The sequence below is a fragment of the Pongo pygmaeus genome, chromosome 20 (genome assembly GCF_028885625.2).
Source record: "Pongo pygmaeus isolate AG05252 chromosome 20, NHGRI_mPonPyg2-v2.0_pri, whole genome shotgun sequence".
Taxonomy (NCBI): Eukaryota; Metazoa; Chordata; class Mammalia; order Primates; family Hominidae; genus Pongo; species Pongo pygmaeus.
In genome coordinates, this window is record NC_072393.2 from 45,738,433 (window position 1) to 45,753,288 (window position 14,856).

General features: G+C 38.3%; 1 protein-coding gene and 1 pseudogene across 1 annotated transcript in view; one reads left to right on the forward strand and one right to left on the reverse strand.

Annotated features, from left to right (window-relative positions):
* Positions 1-12,987, forward strand: part of ZNF546 (zinc finger protein 546) — a 28,803-nt gene extending 15,816 nt beyond the window's left edge. Inside the window, exon 7 of the mRNA XM_063657698.1 lies at positions 4,067-12,987. Within this exon, the coding sequence (XP_063513768.1) occupies positions 4,067-6,183 (2,117 nt within the window). The 3' untranslated portion in view covers positions 6,184-12,987. The remainder of the gene's footprint in view (positions 1-4,066) is intronic.
* Positions 12,988-13,821: 834 nt separating this feature from the next.
* LOC129019689 (protein PAT1 homolog 1-like) lies at positions 13,822-14,386 on the reverse strand (annotated as a pseudogene).
* Between the last annotated feature and the right edge of the window lie 470 nt (positions 14,387-14,856).

Below are 14,856 nucleotides of genomic sequence, written 5' to 3' on the forward strand. Positions count from 1 at the left end.
CATTTCACAATCAAAATAATAAACATATCCATCACCTCCAAAAGGAAATCCCTCCCTCATGTCCCTCTCTACCCACTGCCCAGGTAAACACTGATCATCTCTCTGTCACTATAACTTAGTTTTCATTTTCTAGAATTTTGTGTAATGGAATTATATGGTGATTTTTTTCTTCCTTTTTTAAAAATATGGTGATTTTTAAAATTTAGCTTCATTCACTCAGCAAAATTATTTTGAGATTCATCCATGTTGCTGTATGTATCAGTACTTCATTTCTTTTCATTATTGAGTAGTATTCCATTGTATGGATGTACCACAATTTACTTATCCATTTACCTATAAGGATGGACATTGAGTTATTTCCAGTGTTTGGCTATTACAGATAAAGCTACTGGAAACTTTCACGTAAAATTCTTTGTATAGACTTATGCTTTCATTTATCTTGGGTAACTCTCTGGGGTAGAATGGGTAGATCATATGATAAATATATGTCTATTTTTTAAGAAACTGCCACACTGTATTTGAAAGTGGTTGTATCAGCCAGTAGCAGTGGCTCATGCCTGTAATCCCAGCACTTTGGGAGGCCGAGACAGTTGGATCACTGGAGGTCAGGAGTTCAAGACCAGCCTGGCCAACAAGGTGAAACTTCATCTTTACTAAAAATACAAAAATTAGCCAGGCATAGTGGCAGGCATCTGTAATCCCAGCTACTTGGGAGGCTGAAGCAGGAGAATCACTTGAACCCTGGAGGCAGAGGTTGCAGTGAGCCGAGATTGTGCCACTGCACTCCAGCCTGGGTGACAGACCAAGATAATGTCTGGAAAAAAAAAAAGAAGAAGAAGAAGAAAGTGATTGTATCCTGTTACTTTCCCAGCAGAAGTTTATGAAAATTCCAGTTCTTCCACATTCTTGTCAGCACTTTGGTATGGTCAGTCTTTTAAATTTTAGCTTTGCTAATAGATGAGTAATGGTATCACACTGTAGTTTTAATTTTCATTTCCCTAATGCCTAATAATCCTGAGCAACTTTTTATTCTTAATTTATCATCCATATATCTTCTTTGGTGAAGCGTCTGTTACAGTCTTCTGCTCGTTCTCTTTCCTTCTTTCTTTTTTTTTTTTGAAACAGAGTCTTGCTCTGTTGCCCAGGCTGGAGTGCAGTGGCATGACCTCGGCTCACTGCAACCTCTGCCTCCTGGGCACAAGCAATTCTCCTGCCTTAGCCTCCTGAGTAGCTGGGACCACAGGCATGTGCCACCATGCTCAGCTAATTTTTGCATTTTTAGTAGAGATGGGGTTTCACCACATTGGCCAGGCTGGTCTCGAACTCCTGACCTCAGATCCACCCGCCTCAGCCTCCCAAAGTGCTGGGCTTACAGGCGTGAGCCACTGTACCTGGCCTTCTGCCCATTTTCTAATTGCATTGGTTGTTTGCTAATTATTGGGTTTCGAGAGTCCCTTATAGTCTTTTATCAAATGTATGATCTGTAAACTCTTAACAGTGTCTTCTGAATAGCATAAGCTCTTAATTTGATTAAGTTCAATTTATCACATTTTTCTCTTATGGATTGTCCTTTCAGATCATATTTAAGAAATCTTTGCCCAGTATAAAAAGTACAAAAATTTTCTGTTTTCTTCTATAATTTTTTTTTTTTGACAGAGTCTCGCTCTGTCACCCAGGCTGGAGTGCAGTGGCACAATCTCGGCTCACTGCAACCTCCACCTCCCGGGTTCAAGCGATTCTTGTGCCTCAGCCTCCCGAGTAGCTGGGACTACAGGTACACGCCACCACGCCCAGCTAATTTTTGTATTTTTAGTAGAGACAGGTTTTCACCATATTGACCAGGCTGGTCTCAAACTCCTGACCTCATGATCTGCCTGCCTCAGCTTTCCAAAGTGCTGGGATTACAGGCGTGAGCCACTGCCCCCAGCTTTTCTAGAAATTTTATAGTTTTAGATTTACATTTGTGTACCTATTGTACACAAACTCTTCCAGAAACTTTAAGATAAGGGAATACTTCCAAACTCACTCTTCAAGTCCAGCATTACCCTGATACCAAAACCAGACAAAGGCATTATAAGAAAAGAAATCTATAAGTCAGTATCTTTCGTGTACACAAATGCAAAAATTCTAGACTAAGTTTTAGCCATTTGAATCCAACAATTTATGAAAATAATAGTAGTTACTGGCCATTCTTGGCGTTCCTTGGCTTGCAGACGCATCACTCCAGTCTCTGCCTCCATCTTCATGGCACCCTCTCTTGATCTCCCTGTGCCTCGCTCTTATAAGTACACCTGTTATTGGATTTAGGGCTCACCCTTTTTCCATATTAGGTCACATTCACAGGCACTGGGAGTTAGGAACATATCTTTTCTGGGGGCCACAATTCAACCTACTACATCTGAGAATAAAGGCATTTATTTTTCTCCTTTCTAAAGCCTGTGTTCTTCACCTTGCCTTACTCTACTAGCCGGGACCTGCAGTGTAATTATTGACTAGCAATGAGTTTGAGGATCTGTGAATGAGTAATGATAAAACACAACTGATGCTCACCAAATAAAATATCTCAGTACTTGAGTTGGGACAGAGACAAAGAGAAGGAACAGTAGCCACACACACACAGGGCAAATGTAAACAGTTTTGGAGATGCCTAATGTTCAAGGTAACAATAGGTAATTGGAAAATGATGAAATACAAACATGACTTTTCCATTTATACTTTTGACTGAGCAATTTTGGATGTACCTTTGTTCCCTTTCAGAAGGGAAGTGATCCAGGAAAGAGCATATTTAATTGCTGTACTAGGTAGGATGAGATTGGAATCAGGGAGATATATTCATAACTATGTTGCAATTTGGGGAAATGAAGTTATTATACTTAGCTGCCCTCTCAGTGACTTGTTTGTAATATTTACAGAGGTGGTTTCCAGAGGTCTTCCAAATAAGCAAGGTCTTTTTATCAATGGTAATATGTTTGGGTTTTATTCTAGGGGGGCGAGAAACTCTATTCTAAAGGGAGAAGAATTGGGTACAGATTTTCAAAATGACCCCCATCAAAGCCATGCGATGAAAAAGATTTTAAATGCACATATCCAGGACTTGCTCCTGCAGATTTTGATGTTGTCTGGTTCGGTGCCTGAAGAACAGTATATGTAAGAAATTCCCCTAAATCCACCTAAATAAGAGGACCACTGATTTACCCTATTATCCTACTCAGCTATTTTACCATTCTTTTTTGTTTGTTTGTTTGAGACAGAGTCTCGCTCTGTCACCCAGGCTGGAGTGCAGTGGCACAATCTTGGCTCACTGCAAGCTCCACCTCCCGGGTTCACGGCATTCTCCTGCCTCAGCCTCCCGAGTGGCTGGGACTACAGGCACCTGCCACCACGCCCGGCTAATTTTTTGTATTTTTAGTAGAGACGGGGTTTCACCATGTTAGCCAGGATGGTCTCAATCTCCTGACTTCATGATCCACCTGCCTCAGCCTCCCAAAGTGCTGGGATTACAGGCATGAGCCACCGCACCCGGCCTATTTTACCATTCTTAAAAGTCACATCATTTTCTGAGGTATTTTGCCTTCTTTTAAATTGCACTACAATAATTTAGAGTTCTCTAAGCCAGGAACCAGCAAACTATAGCCCATGAGCCAAATAACTCACTGCCTGTTTTTGCATGGCTCATAAGTTACAACTGGTTTTTCCATTTTTTTAATGGTTGAAAAAATCAAGATTTTGTGTCATGTAAACACTTTTTGAAATTCAAATTTCAGTGTCCATAAGTCAAGTGTTATTATAACACAGCCACACCTATTATCATCTGTGGCTACCCTTGTGCTGTAATAACAGAGCTAAGTAATTGTGACAGAGACCATATGCCTCCCAAGGCCTAACATCTTCACTATCTGGTCTTTTAAAGAAAAAGTTTGTTGAATCTTGCTCTAAACCATTTATTTCTAATGTATGTTATTTCTGTTTATCTTTTATTTCTACTATAAGGTACAACCCCCATCCCTGCCCCAACACAGAAAAATAGCATTATAGCATTTGTTTGCTCTTTGCTTTTTTTTTGCAGATTTGGAATACAAGTATATTACCAAGAATTTACTTTCAGAAAAGAATGTTTGCAAAATCTATTTATCTCAATTGCAGACAGGAGAAAAAAGTAAAAACACCATCCATGAGGATACCATTTTCAGAAATGGTTTGCAGTGTAAACATGAATTTGAGAGACAAGAGAGACATCAGATGGGACGCGTTAGTCAAACGCTAACCCAAAAACAAATATCTCATCCTCTACATCCAAAAATTCATGCTAGAGAGAAATCATATGAATGTAAGGAATGTAGAAAGGCCTTTAGACAACAGTCATACCTTATTCAACATCTGAGAATTCACACTGGTGAGAGACCCTATAAATGTATGGAATGTGGAAAGGCCTTTTGTCGAGTAGGAGACCTTAGAGTACATCACACCATCCATGCTGGGGAGAGACCCTATGAATGTAAAGAATGTGGGAAGGCCTTTAGACTTCATTATCACCTTACTGAACATCAGAGAATACATTCTGGTGTGAAACCCTACAAGTGTAAGGAATGTGGGAAAGCCTTTAGTCGTGTTAGAGACCTTAGAGTACATCAGACAATTCATGCTGGAGAGAGACCTTATGAATGTAAAGAATGTGGGAAGGCCTTTAGACTTCATTATCAACTAACTGAACATCAAAGAATTCATACTGGTGAGAGGCCTTATGAATGTAAGGTTTGTGGCAAGACCTTTAGGGTACAACGACATATTAGTCAACATCAGAAAATTCATACTGGTGTCAAACCCTATAAATGTAATGAATGTGGGAAGGCCTTTAGTCATGGCTCATACCTTGTTCAACATCAGAAAATTCATACTGGTGAAAAACCCTATGAATGTAAAGAATGTGGTAAGTCCTTTAGTTTTCATGCAGAACTTGCTCGACATCATAGAATTCATACTGGTGAGAAACCCTATGAATGTAGAGAATGTGGGAAAGCCTTTCGTCTTCAAACAGAACTTACTCGGCATCATAGAACTCATACTGGTGAGAAACCCTATGAATGTAAGGAATGTGGGAAGGCCTTTATTTGTGGTTATCAACTTACTTTACATCTGAGAACTCACACCGGTGAGATTCCCTATGAATGTAAGGAATGTGGAAAAACCTTCAGTAGTCGCTATCATCTCACTCAACACTACAGAATTCATACTGGTGAGAAACCCTACATATGTAACGAATGTGGAAAAGCCTTTCGTCTTCAAGCAGAACTTACCCGACATCACAGAATTCATATATGTGAGAAACCCTATGAATGTAAGGAATGTGGGAAGGCTTTTATTCGTAGCAATCAATTTATTTCACACCAGCGAATTCACACCAGTGAGAGCACCTACGTATGTAAAGAATGTGGGAAGATTTTTAGTCGTCGCTATAATCTTACTCAACATTTTAAAATTCATACTGGTGAAAAACCCTGCATATGTAATGAATGTGGGAAAGCCTTTCGATTTCAAACAGAACTTACTCAGCATCATAGAATTCATACTGGTGAAAAACCCTATAAATGTACAGAATGCGGGAAGGCCTTTATTCGTAGCACTCATCTCACGCAACATCACAGAATTCATACTGGCGAGAAACCTTACGAATGTAAGGAATGTGGGAAGACGTTTAGTCGGCACTATCATCTTACTCAACATCACAGAGGCCATACTGGTGAGAAGCCCTACATATGTAATGAATGTGGGAATGCTTTTATTTGCAGTTATCGACTTACGTTACATCAAAGAATTCACACTGGTGAGATTCCATATGAATGTAAGGAATGTGGAAAGACCTTTAGTCGTCGGTATCATCTTACTCAACATTTTAGACTTCATACTGGTGAGAAACCTTATAGCTGTAAAGAATGTGGGAATGCCTTTCGTCTTCAAGCAGAACTTACTCGACATCACATAGTTCACACGGGTGAGAAACCCTATAAATGTAACGAATGTGGGAAGGCCTTCAGTGTTAATTCAGAACTTACTCGACATCACAGAATTCATACTGGTGAAAAACCCTATAAATGTAAAGAATGTGGAAAAGCCTTTATTCGTAGTGATCAACTTACTTTACATCAGAGAAATCATATTAGTGAGGAAGTCCTATGCATAATGTAAAGAGAATACGATGGCTTTTAGAAAATGCCCTTTAGCAGAGAATTTGTAATTTAAGAAATTTTCTGTTTGTTACGGAACATGTGGGAATCCCTTTTAGTTCATGCTCACAATTTATCAGAAATTATTTCATATGTTAAAGAATTGAAAGACTATAGCATCACTCAGTCCCTGTTAGACTTTAGAAGATTGATACTGATGCACTGCATCCCAGACCATCAAGGACCTTTCCCCTGCAAACTGTTGTTGAACAGTGCTTCTCTAAAATGCAATAATAATGGGCCAGGTGAAGTGGCTCACACCTGTAATCCCAGCACTGTGGAAAGACAGGAGCTCAAAACCAGCCTGGGCAACATAGTGAGACCCTGCCTCATGGCTTTAGTGAGCCAAGATTGTGCCACTGCACTCCAGCTTGGTGAGAGTGAGATCCTGTCTCTAAATAAATAAGTAAAACGTAGGCCAGGCACAGTGGCTCACACCTGTAATCCCAGCACTATGGGAGACCCAGGTGACCAGGTGAGGTCAGGAGTTCAAGACCAGCCTAGCCAACATGGTGAAACCCCTTCTCTACTAAAATACACAAATTAGCTAGGCGTGGTGGCGGGTGCCTGTAATCCCAACTACTCAAGAGGTTGAGGCAGGAAAATTGCTTGAACCTAGGTGGCAGAGGTTGCAGTGAGCCGAGATCACACCACTGCAACTCTAGTCTGGGCGACAGAGCAAGACTCCGTCTCTTAAATAAATAGATTACCAGAAAAATGAAAAGAAAAAAAACAGACATGCAAAATAAAAGCCCCAGTTTTTTATTATGGTATTTAACTGAGTTAACTCTATCAGATTGCTGCAAACATTTCTAAATACTTGCTCTCAGTATCTATAACTTTTGCAAACAATTTGTGGACCAGTGTCAACACATGGCCACACTTTATATAGCACTATAATGGAAAATGATTCTGTTAATGTAATGAACATGGGAAAGACCAGCCTTGGCATATCTTTATGATATATAAAAATAATATAATTCTCATAATTCCACCTCTGCCTATGTGGTGTTTGGCAAAACATGCCCCTGTGCCTTGGTTTTTAAAATGGTAATAATTAATAGTACCACCTAATAGTATTTTTGTGAGGATGAAATGCTAATAAAAGATAAAACCTTTAAAAGAGTATTTGGCACACAGCATTTTATCAATAAATATTGCTTTATTTTTTTCATTAGGGATACACTTAGTACATTCATGTGAGAGAAAGGCCCTGTGGGTGTCAGGAATTCGTAAAAACCGTCCATTACCTTTAATTCCTTATTTAGATTGGGATAATTAACTGGGGATAATATCCAGTAAAATAGATTAAACTTCCATTTATAAAGTCAGAACCTATCTCTGAAAATTAATGTGAGAAAGAAATCTCTAGATTGGATGGGTGTGAAGATTATGAGAGTAAAGTTTTGAAGACTCAGGGATAGCTGTAATGCTTTTTTCTTTTTAAACCCAAAAAGCAGGTATGTCAGTCTGCTTTTTCTGCCTACAATGATAAATTAAAAACAGCCACTATCCATTTGGAAAACTTAAAGGAATAATGAACACTGTTATGTTCTATCTAGATTAAGCAGTTGTTAATATGTTGTCACATTTGCTTTGCTTATACATAATATTTACATATTTGTAAATATGTAGTATTTGAGTATAAATTGTAGATACTATAAAACACATCACATCTAAGAATAAAGGCTGCCTGCCTCCTACTTAATTGCTATATAACAATTGTCCAACCTGTCTGTGCCCCAGGGCAGCTTTGAATGCAGTCCAACACAAATTTGTAAGCTGTCTTAAAACATTATGAGTTTTTTTGTGATTTTTTTTTAAGCTCATCCGCCATTGTTAGTATATTTTATGTATGGCCCAAGATAATTCTTCCAGTGTAGCCCAGGGAAGCCAAAAGATTTGACCCCCAGTAACTTCACACCTAAGGAGATTAGCAATAATTCCATAATCTGTGATATTCAGTCTGTGTTCATATTCTCAGTTGTGTTCATTCTTTTCACTTGTGTAAAGAATGCTTTTCATAGGTTATTTTTAAATTCAGGAACCAAATTCATGAATTACATTTTTGCATTGTTCGTCTCTTAAAATAAGAATGGCCCTTCCCCCCACAACTTTATTGCAACATTAACTTTTTAAGCACTCAGGATAGTTGTCTTATAGAATATCACATTCTGGATTTTTCTCATTTTCTCAAAGTATATATTTTTTTCTTTTGAGACGGAGTCTCGCTCTGTCGCCCAGGCTGGAGTGCAGTGGTGCGATCTCGGCTCACTGCACGCTCCGCCTCCCGGGTTCAGGCCATTCTCCTGCCTCAGCCTCCCCAGTAGCTGGGACTACAGGCGCCTTCAACCACACCCGGCTAATTTTTTGTGTTTTTAGTAGAGATGGGGTTTCACTGTGTTAGCCAGGACAGTCTCGATCTCCTGACCTCATGATCCGCCCGCCTCGTCCTCCCAAAGTGCTGGGATTACAGGCGTGAGCCACCGCACCTGGCGTTCTCAAAGTATTTTTAAATGTGCTTTTTTATCCCCAATATTTCCCATTAACTGGAATTTGGGATTAGAGACCCAATTAGGGACAGATTAAATATTTTGGCGAGAATACTTAATGGGAGAAATTTTGTATTTCAATTTGTAACCCATTAGGTGGCATACAGTGTCATTATACCAGTATGGTATCCTTAGTTCATTCACTTGGTGTAGCAGAACATACATTCCAAAGATGGCCACACCAATATATCCCATTCTGCATGTTTACCTTACAATGTGATACCGACACTCCCCAAGAGGTAGAGCTCATGGTCCTTCCTTTTGAATCTGGCCAGGTGGGCCTGTGTTTATGGCAGGAGTAACACTGTGATTTCCACAACTAAGTCACAAAAGGCAATACAGCTTCTGCCTGACCCACTTGGGATGAAGCCCAGCCACCATGCTATGAAGATGCCAAGTAACCACATAGAAAAGCTAAGTAAAGCTGTCCTGATTACAGCTGTAGCTGAGGTAACAGCCAGCATCCAGCACCAAGTGTATGAGGGTATGAGCCTTCAGATGATTCTAACCCTTAGCCTTCAGGCTGTCCTAGCTGGTGCTAAGTGGAGCAGAGAAAAGCTTTCCCCCATGAGCCTGCCCAAATTGCAGATTTACGTGTAAAATATGGTCTGTTTTAAGCCACTAAGTTTTGGTGTAGTTTGTTACACAGCAATAGGTAACTGAAATACTTGCTTCATATGGTAATCACCAAGTTTCTCTGTTGTAGAGCTAAATATTTCTTTTAATTTAGTAAATGATCTGTAGAGTAGTACTTTGGCATTTTGGAACTTTAAAATCTCCAATAATATAATGACACCAGATTAAAAAGAAAATGAAACCATAAAGGACAATTTAGAAATGAATGGTGAGATCAGAATTTGTGAATGTGGCCAAACCTGTGCTCAGTGAAAAATCAATAACCTGTTAATGTATTCAGGAAACAAATATTGAGAGCCAGCACTTTGTTTCTCCTGCTCACCACTCTACTCCCAGTGACTTAATACTGTTTCTTTAACATAGTAATCACTTATAAAACTGTAAAAAGAATGAAGACGCATTAAACTCAAGAAACTAAGGGAAAAATAAGTCAATATAAGAAAGGGCGGATCATTAAAAGGAGTTAATGAATTTGAAAATAAAGTAGACTTATTAAGGCTTTGTGAAAAAATATTAATACTTGATTTTAGTATAGCTAATCAAAGGAAAAAGATAATTACAGCATTGTGAATGAGAATTGGATGTAAGTACAGATGGAGGAGATATTTTTTGTTTTATTGAAAATTTCAAGGAGGAGGTACTATCAAAATTTCACTAGCTCTTTCTACACTGATATTATAATCCTAATACAACAGATGAGGATAGTTCTTAAAAGGCAAAAATGTAGGTGAGTCATTATGAAGAAAGCAGAAATTCTAAACCATCAGCACATTCATTCAAAAACCTAGTAAAGCAATTAAGCAAAATAATTTATTTACTTGGACTGTCCAGGGATAGATCTGTTCTAGTTTTCCAAATTAATGATGGGAAAGGAAGAGCTGATCCAGTCCAAGTATCTTCAAGATCCATGTTCTCAGTTTTTCTTAGCTTTAAATGGCCAAATTATGGCTTAGATTGGATATGATAATTTCCTCAATGCTTAACACTGAGCACAATTTTTCACATATTTGAAATCAAGGTGTATCTTAAAATTTATGGCATCTGACAATACTTCCAACCAGGTGGCAGTCATCAAGTAGTTTTGTGAAAAGCCTTCCTGGTAAGAATACAAAGGCACCTGCACCAAAATATATAGATTTAATGGCATGTAGGGGTTTGCGTGAATATATACAGTTGAAATTCAATTCTTCCCTAAAAAGAACTGTAACTCATTTCTTGAAGACTACCATACTACCACTTTCCTCAACTTAGACTAATGTCCATTGTCAACCAAAATGTCTGGGATCTCATGGATCCATTATGATTTGCAACTCCAGGTCCATTTTATGCAAATAAGACAGCCGTAATATATCATTGTACAAGTCATTTACTATCTAATTATATCATTGCTCAACATTCGCAAATTATTTTTACAAATAACAATAATTGGATGTAACAAAAAGCAGAGTATTTTGAGACATATATTAATGCAAAATATTGTTAATGTATCAGTGGATTGTTCCTCCAAAGTACCAGTGCCTTAACACAACATATCTAAAAGAACGTCTCTGGGAACAGTAGTACTTAATGGCACTTGAGAAATGGTTTGTGGGCACACAGCCTTGTGAAGTTTTGAATACTAAATCCCTTTTTTAAAAAAATGCTTATTATCAGGCTATCGAAAGATTTGAGTCTTACAATAAAGAAAATTTGCTTTATTTTATCTAATGCATGATAAACTTTACTAAGGAAGTCTCATTCAGAATATCTAATATTTTGGGACGTGAGCCCACACTGGAAATGCCATAACCAAAAAAGAGTGGCCCTAAAGATAGAATATTCAGATCTAATGGCAGATGCTTAGCTATGCTGGGAAAGGAAATGAATGGTATATTTCTCTGCTGCTCACATATTCCTCTGCAATAAATTGCTGGCCCAGTTTTGTTTTTATATACTCACTACTATACTAATGAGGATGGCTCAATTTTTTATTTGAACATACTATAATGAATTTAAACTTTCATTGGTATTTATGTTTTAACAGGTTTTCACAATTTCAAATATACTTCAATAAATATCCTTGTCTGTGATCATTGGTTTATGTGAATTGGAATTTCAGTAGCTGTATATACATGGAAGTACAATTGCTCTTACATCATACACTCTTTCAGTTATGTTAGATAATACTAAATCAACCATAGATTCTGTATACCCTACTAGATATTTCCAAATTGTTCTCTTAGACTTCTGAGAACTGGTAAATGGAGTGCTATAGCTTCAGTTTAGGTATGTTTTTGTATGTATTCCTAAATTTTGACTTAAGCCACTTTTCAAATGTATTTCTTGGCCTATCATCATTCCTTTACTTTGACTTTCATATTCTTGGCTTTCTCCATTATTTTTGTCTTGTTTTTTTCTTCCCTCTAATTGACTTGAATGTCATTCTGTTACTTTGCTATATTGATGAAGTATTTTCTACCTACATGCATATAGTCTGACCATGCATTCTCTCTTTATGAGACATTTTAAGATTTATAGGTTATCAGTTATGTAATCTTTGCAGAATATATAAAATTTTATTTTCCAGTATTTATATTTATTTTTCTTATTGCAATAGCTAGAATCTTCAGAACACAGTTGAATATTATGGTAATAGGTATCTTTTTTTCCAAATTTAATGGAATATTTCCCAACATTTTTTTCTTTGGTCCTATGTTTACTCAAGAACCTACATTTAATCATTTACCATAATATTCACTCTTCATTTGGGGATAAATTCTCTGCTGACTTTAAATTTCCTTCAATATATGCGGGGGTAGAGGGAGGATGCCTACTTTTTTAGTGATTGTTAATTTAAAAACTGCTGAATTTTGTCCAAGGCCATTTTGTTATCTATTTTAATTTTATGTTTTTCTCCTTAAATTTATTGATGTATTGATTTGTATTTATGACTTTCTTAAATTTTAAACATTTCTTGTAATACGCTATAATTTTTGTCATACTGCTAGAGTCCATTTGGTGATATTTTAATTAGAACTTTTTCATCTATAGCCAAATAAGGCAGTATTATAGTTTCTTTTTATTTTATTGATAAGATTTTAGAGTTGTAATGGTCTGTTCTTTAACACCTAGAAACAAGTTGTCCTTAAAGTATTTACATTTTTGTATCTTGATATTATATTTTATGATTTGCTAAATTCACTTAGCTTTAGCAGGGTCTTTTTTTTTTTTTTTTTTTTTGAGATGGAGTCTGGCTCTGTCGCCCAGGCTGGAGTGCAGTGGCGCAATCTAGGCTCACTGCAAGCCCCGCCTCCCGGGTTCACGCCATTCTCCTGCCTCAGCCTCCCGAGTAGCTGGGGCTACAGGCGCCCGCCACAACGCCCGGCTAATTTTTTGTATTTTTTAGTAGAGACGGGGTTTCACCATGGTCTTGATCTCCTGACCTCGTGATACACCCGCCTCGGCCTCCCAAAGTTCTGGGATTACAGGCGTGAGCCACCGCGCCTGGCCTAGCAGGGCTTATTTTTTATAAATTACTTAGAATTTTCTATAAACACAATCAGGACATCTGTGAAGACAGTTCCTTTTAATTTATACTTCCTTTATTTGCCATGCTGCACAGGCTAGGGCATTCTGTAGAGTGTTGAATGGAAATGCTCAAAGCAAGGCCGGGCATGGTGGCTTATGCCTGTTTATCCCAACACTTTGGGAAGCTGAGGCAGTTGGATCACCTGAAGTCAGGAGTTTGAGACAAGCCTGGCCAACATGGCAAAACTCCATCTCTACTAAAAATACAAAAATTAGCTGGGCATGGTGGTGCACCTGTGATCCCAGCTACTCAGGAGGCTGAGGCAGGAGAATCGCTTGAACCCTGGAGATGGAGGTTGCAGTGAGCCAAGATCGTGCCACTGCACTCCAGCCTGGGCGACAGAGCAAGATGCTGTCTTAAAAAAAAAAAATTATCAGAGCAGACATCCTTACCTTGAGTCTGACTTTAGTGAAAAAGCCGTCAATAATTTATCATAAAGTTCTATGTTAGCTGTTTATTTTCCCTAGATATTCTTTTTGTTTTTCTGTTTTTTTGACAAATCTTGGATCAATTTGCCATTGAAGTCATCTGAGTCAACCTTTCTTTGTGGAAAGGATTTTTAATGGTAGTTTCAAGGACAATATACCAAAAATATTGAATTTTTCTGTCGCAGCAAACAACTGAAAATGAAATAAAAAAATTTTTCATTGATAAAGAACATAAAATACTTAGGAATATATTTAACAAAACACATGCAAGACTACTACCTAAAAATTACACAATTTTGTTGAGAGAAGCTAGGGAAGGCCTTAATAAATTGAAACATCCACCATAATCACAGATGAGAAGACCCAATGTTTAGAAGTCATTTCTCAAATTGATCTAGGGATTCAGTGGAATCCAGTCAGAATTTGTTCTGGAGCACAGCAGTGAAGTGAGGATTGGAGGGTGCTGGTGTAGCTGCATTTTGAGGTAGGTTCATTAGCTGTTGTAAAAGGCTGGTGATAGTCACTGTTGGAAGATGATAGAGGAGGAGAGAGAAGGGACTCAGTAAGCATGGCAGCACCTCCTCTTGTGCATCTTTCTTGATAAGGAAAGGGAGGTCCCTGGCTATTGTCATGAAAATGTCAGCTGCTTGCTCTGTGGAGAGGAAAGGAAGAATACGGGCAACCATTGTCTTCCCTTTTTGGATACACATGATCTGCACAAAGTGGTCATCACTAGGCCTCTCTTGTCCAGGCTGTTTCCCTCTTAAGTTGTCATACATGCTACAAATTCTGCACTTTCGCTCATCCATTAGAGCAGGTCGCTCTTTTAGACTTAGGAGATAATGTCTTTCATAGTCCTCCACAGCAAGGAGTAAACTGTAGGTTTTCTCAATTATGATGGGTTTTTCTCCTCTTGTCTCGAACTTGTTTTTCTTTTGTCTCATCATCCTCACTCCAAGATGTCACAACAGCATCAATCATTTCTCGGGGATTATTCACACTAGAAACAGTAAGCTTTCCCAAAGAGCCCTCAAATTGTACTGGCTTATAGGTGCACTCCAGTTTGGCCACCTGAGGGGTGATAAGCTTGGTGTGCTCTTTTTTGGGGCCATCACCTCATATTTCTTCAGCAGCTGATGGTTTCTCCAGTTTTTCAAAGTAATTCTGGTAATAAAAATCCTCCAGGTAGGGATCAGTGCTTTGCAGTTGCATCATCTGAATTTTAGAGACCCAATTCTTTTCCCGCAGCAACATGAGATTGGCATATGGATCCTTTCGGAGATGATCTTGATGACTGCTCCAGTGACTTCCTCTATCTCCTGCACCACTGAGATTCTGATGCTGATTTCTATTCTGTTGCTGTCTCTGATGCAAGAGTCAATGGTGCTGAGGATGGAGGTGAGTTGTGTCCAGTCTAAACACTGGGACTTGAGATCTTAGGTTTTGCAAGT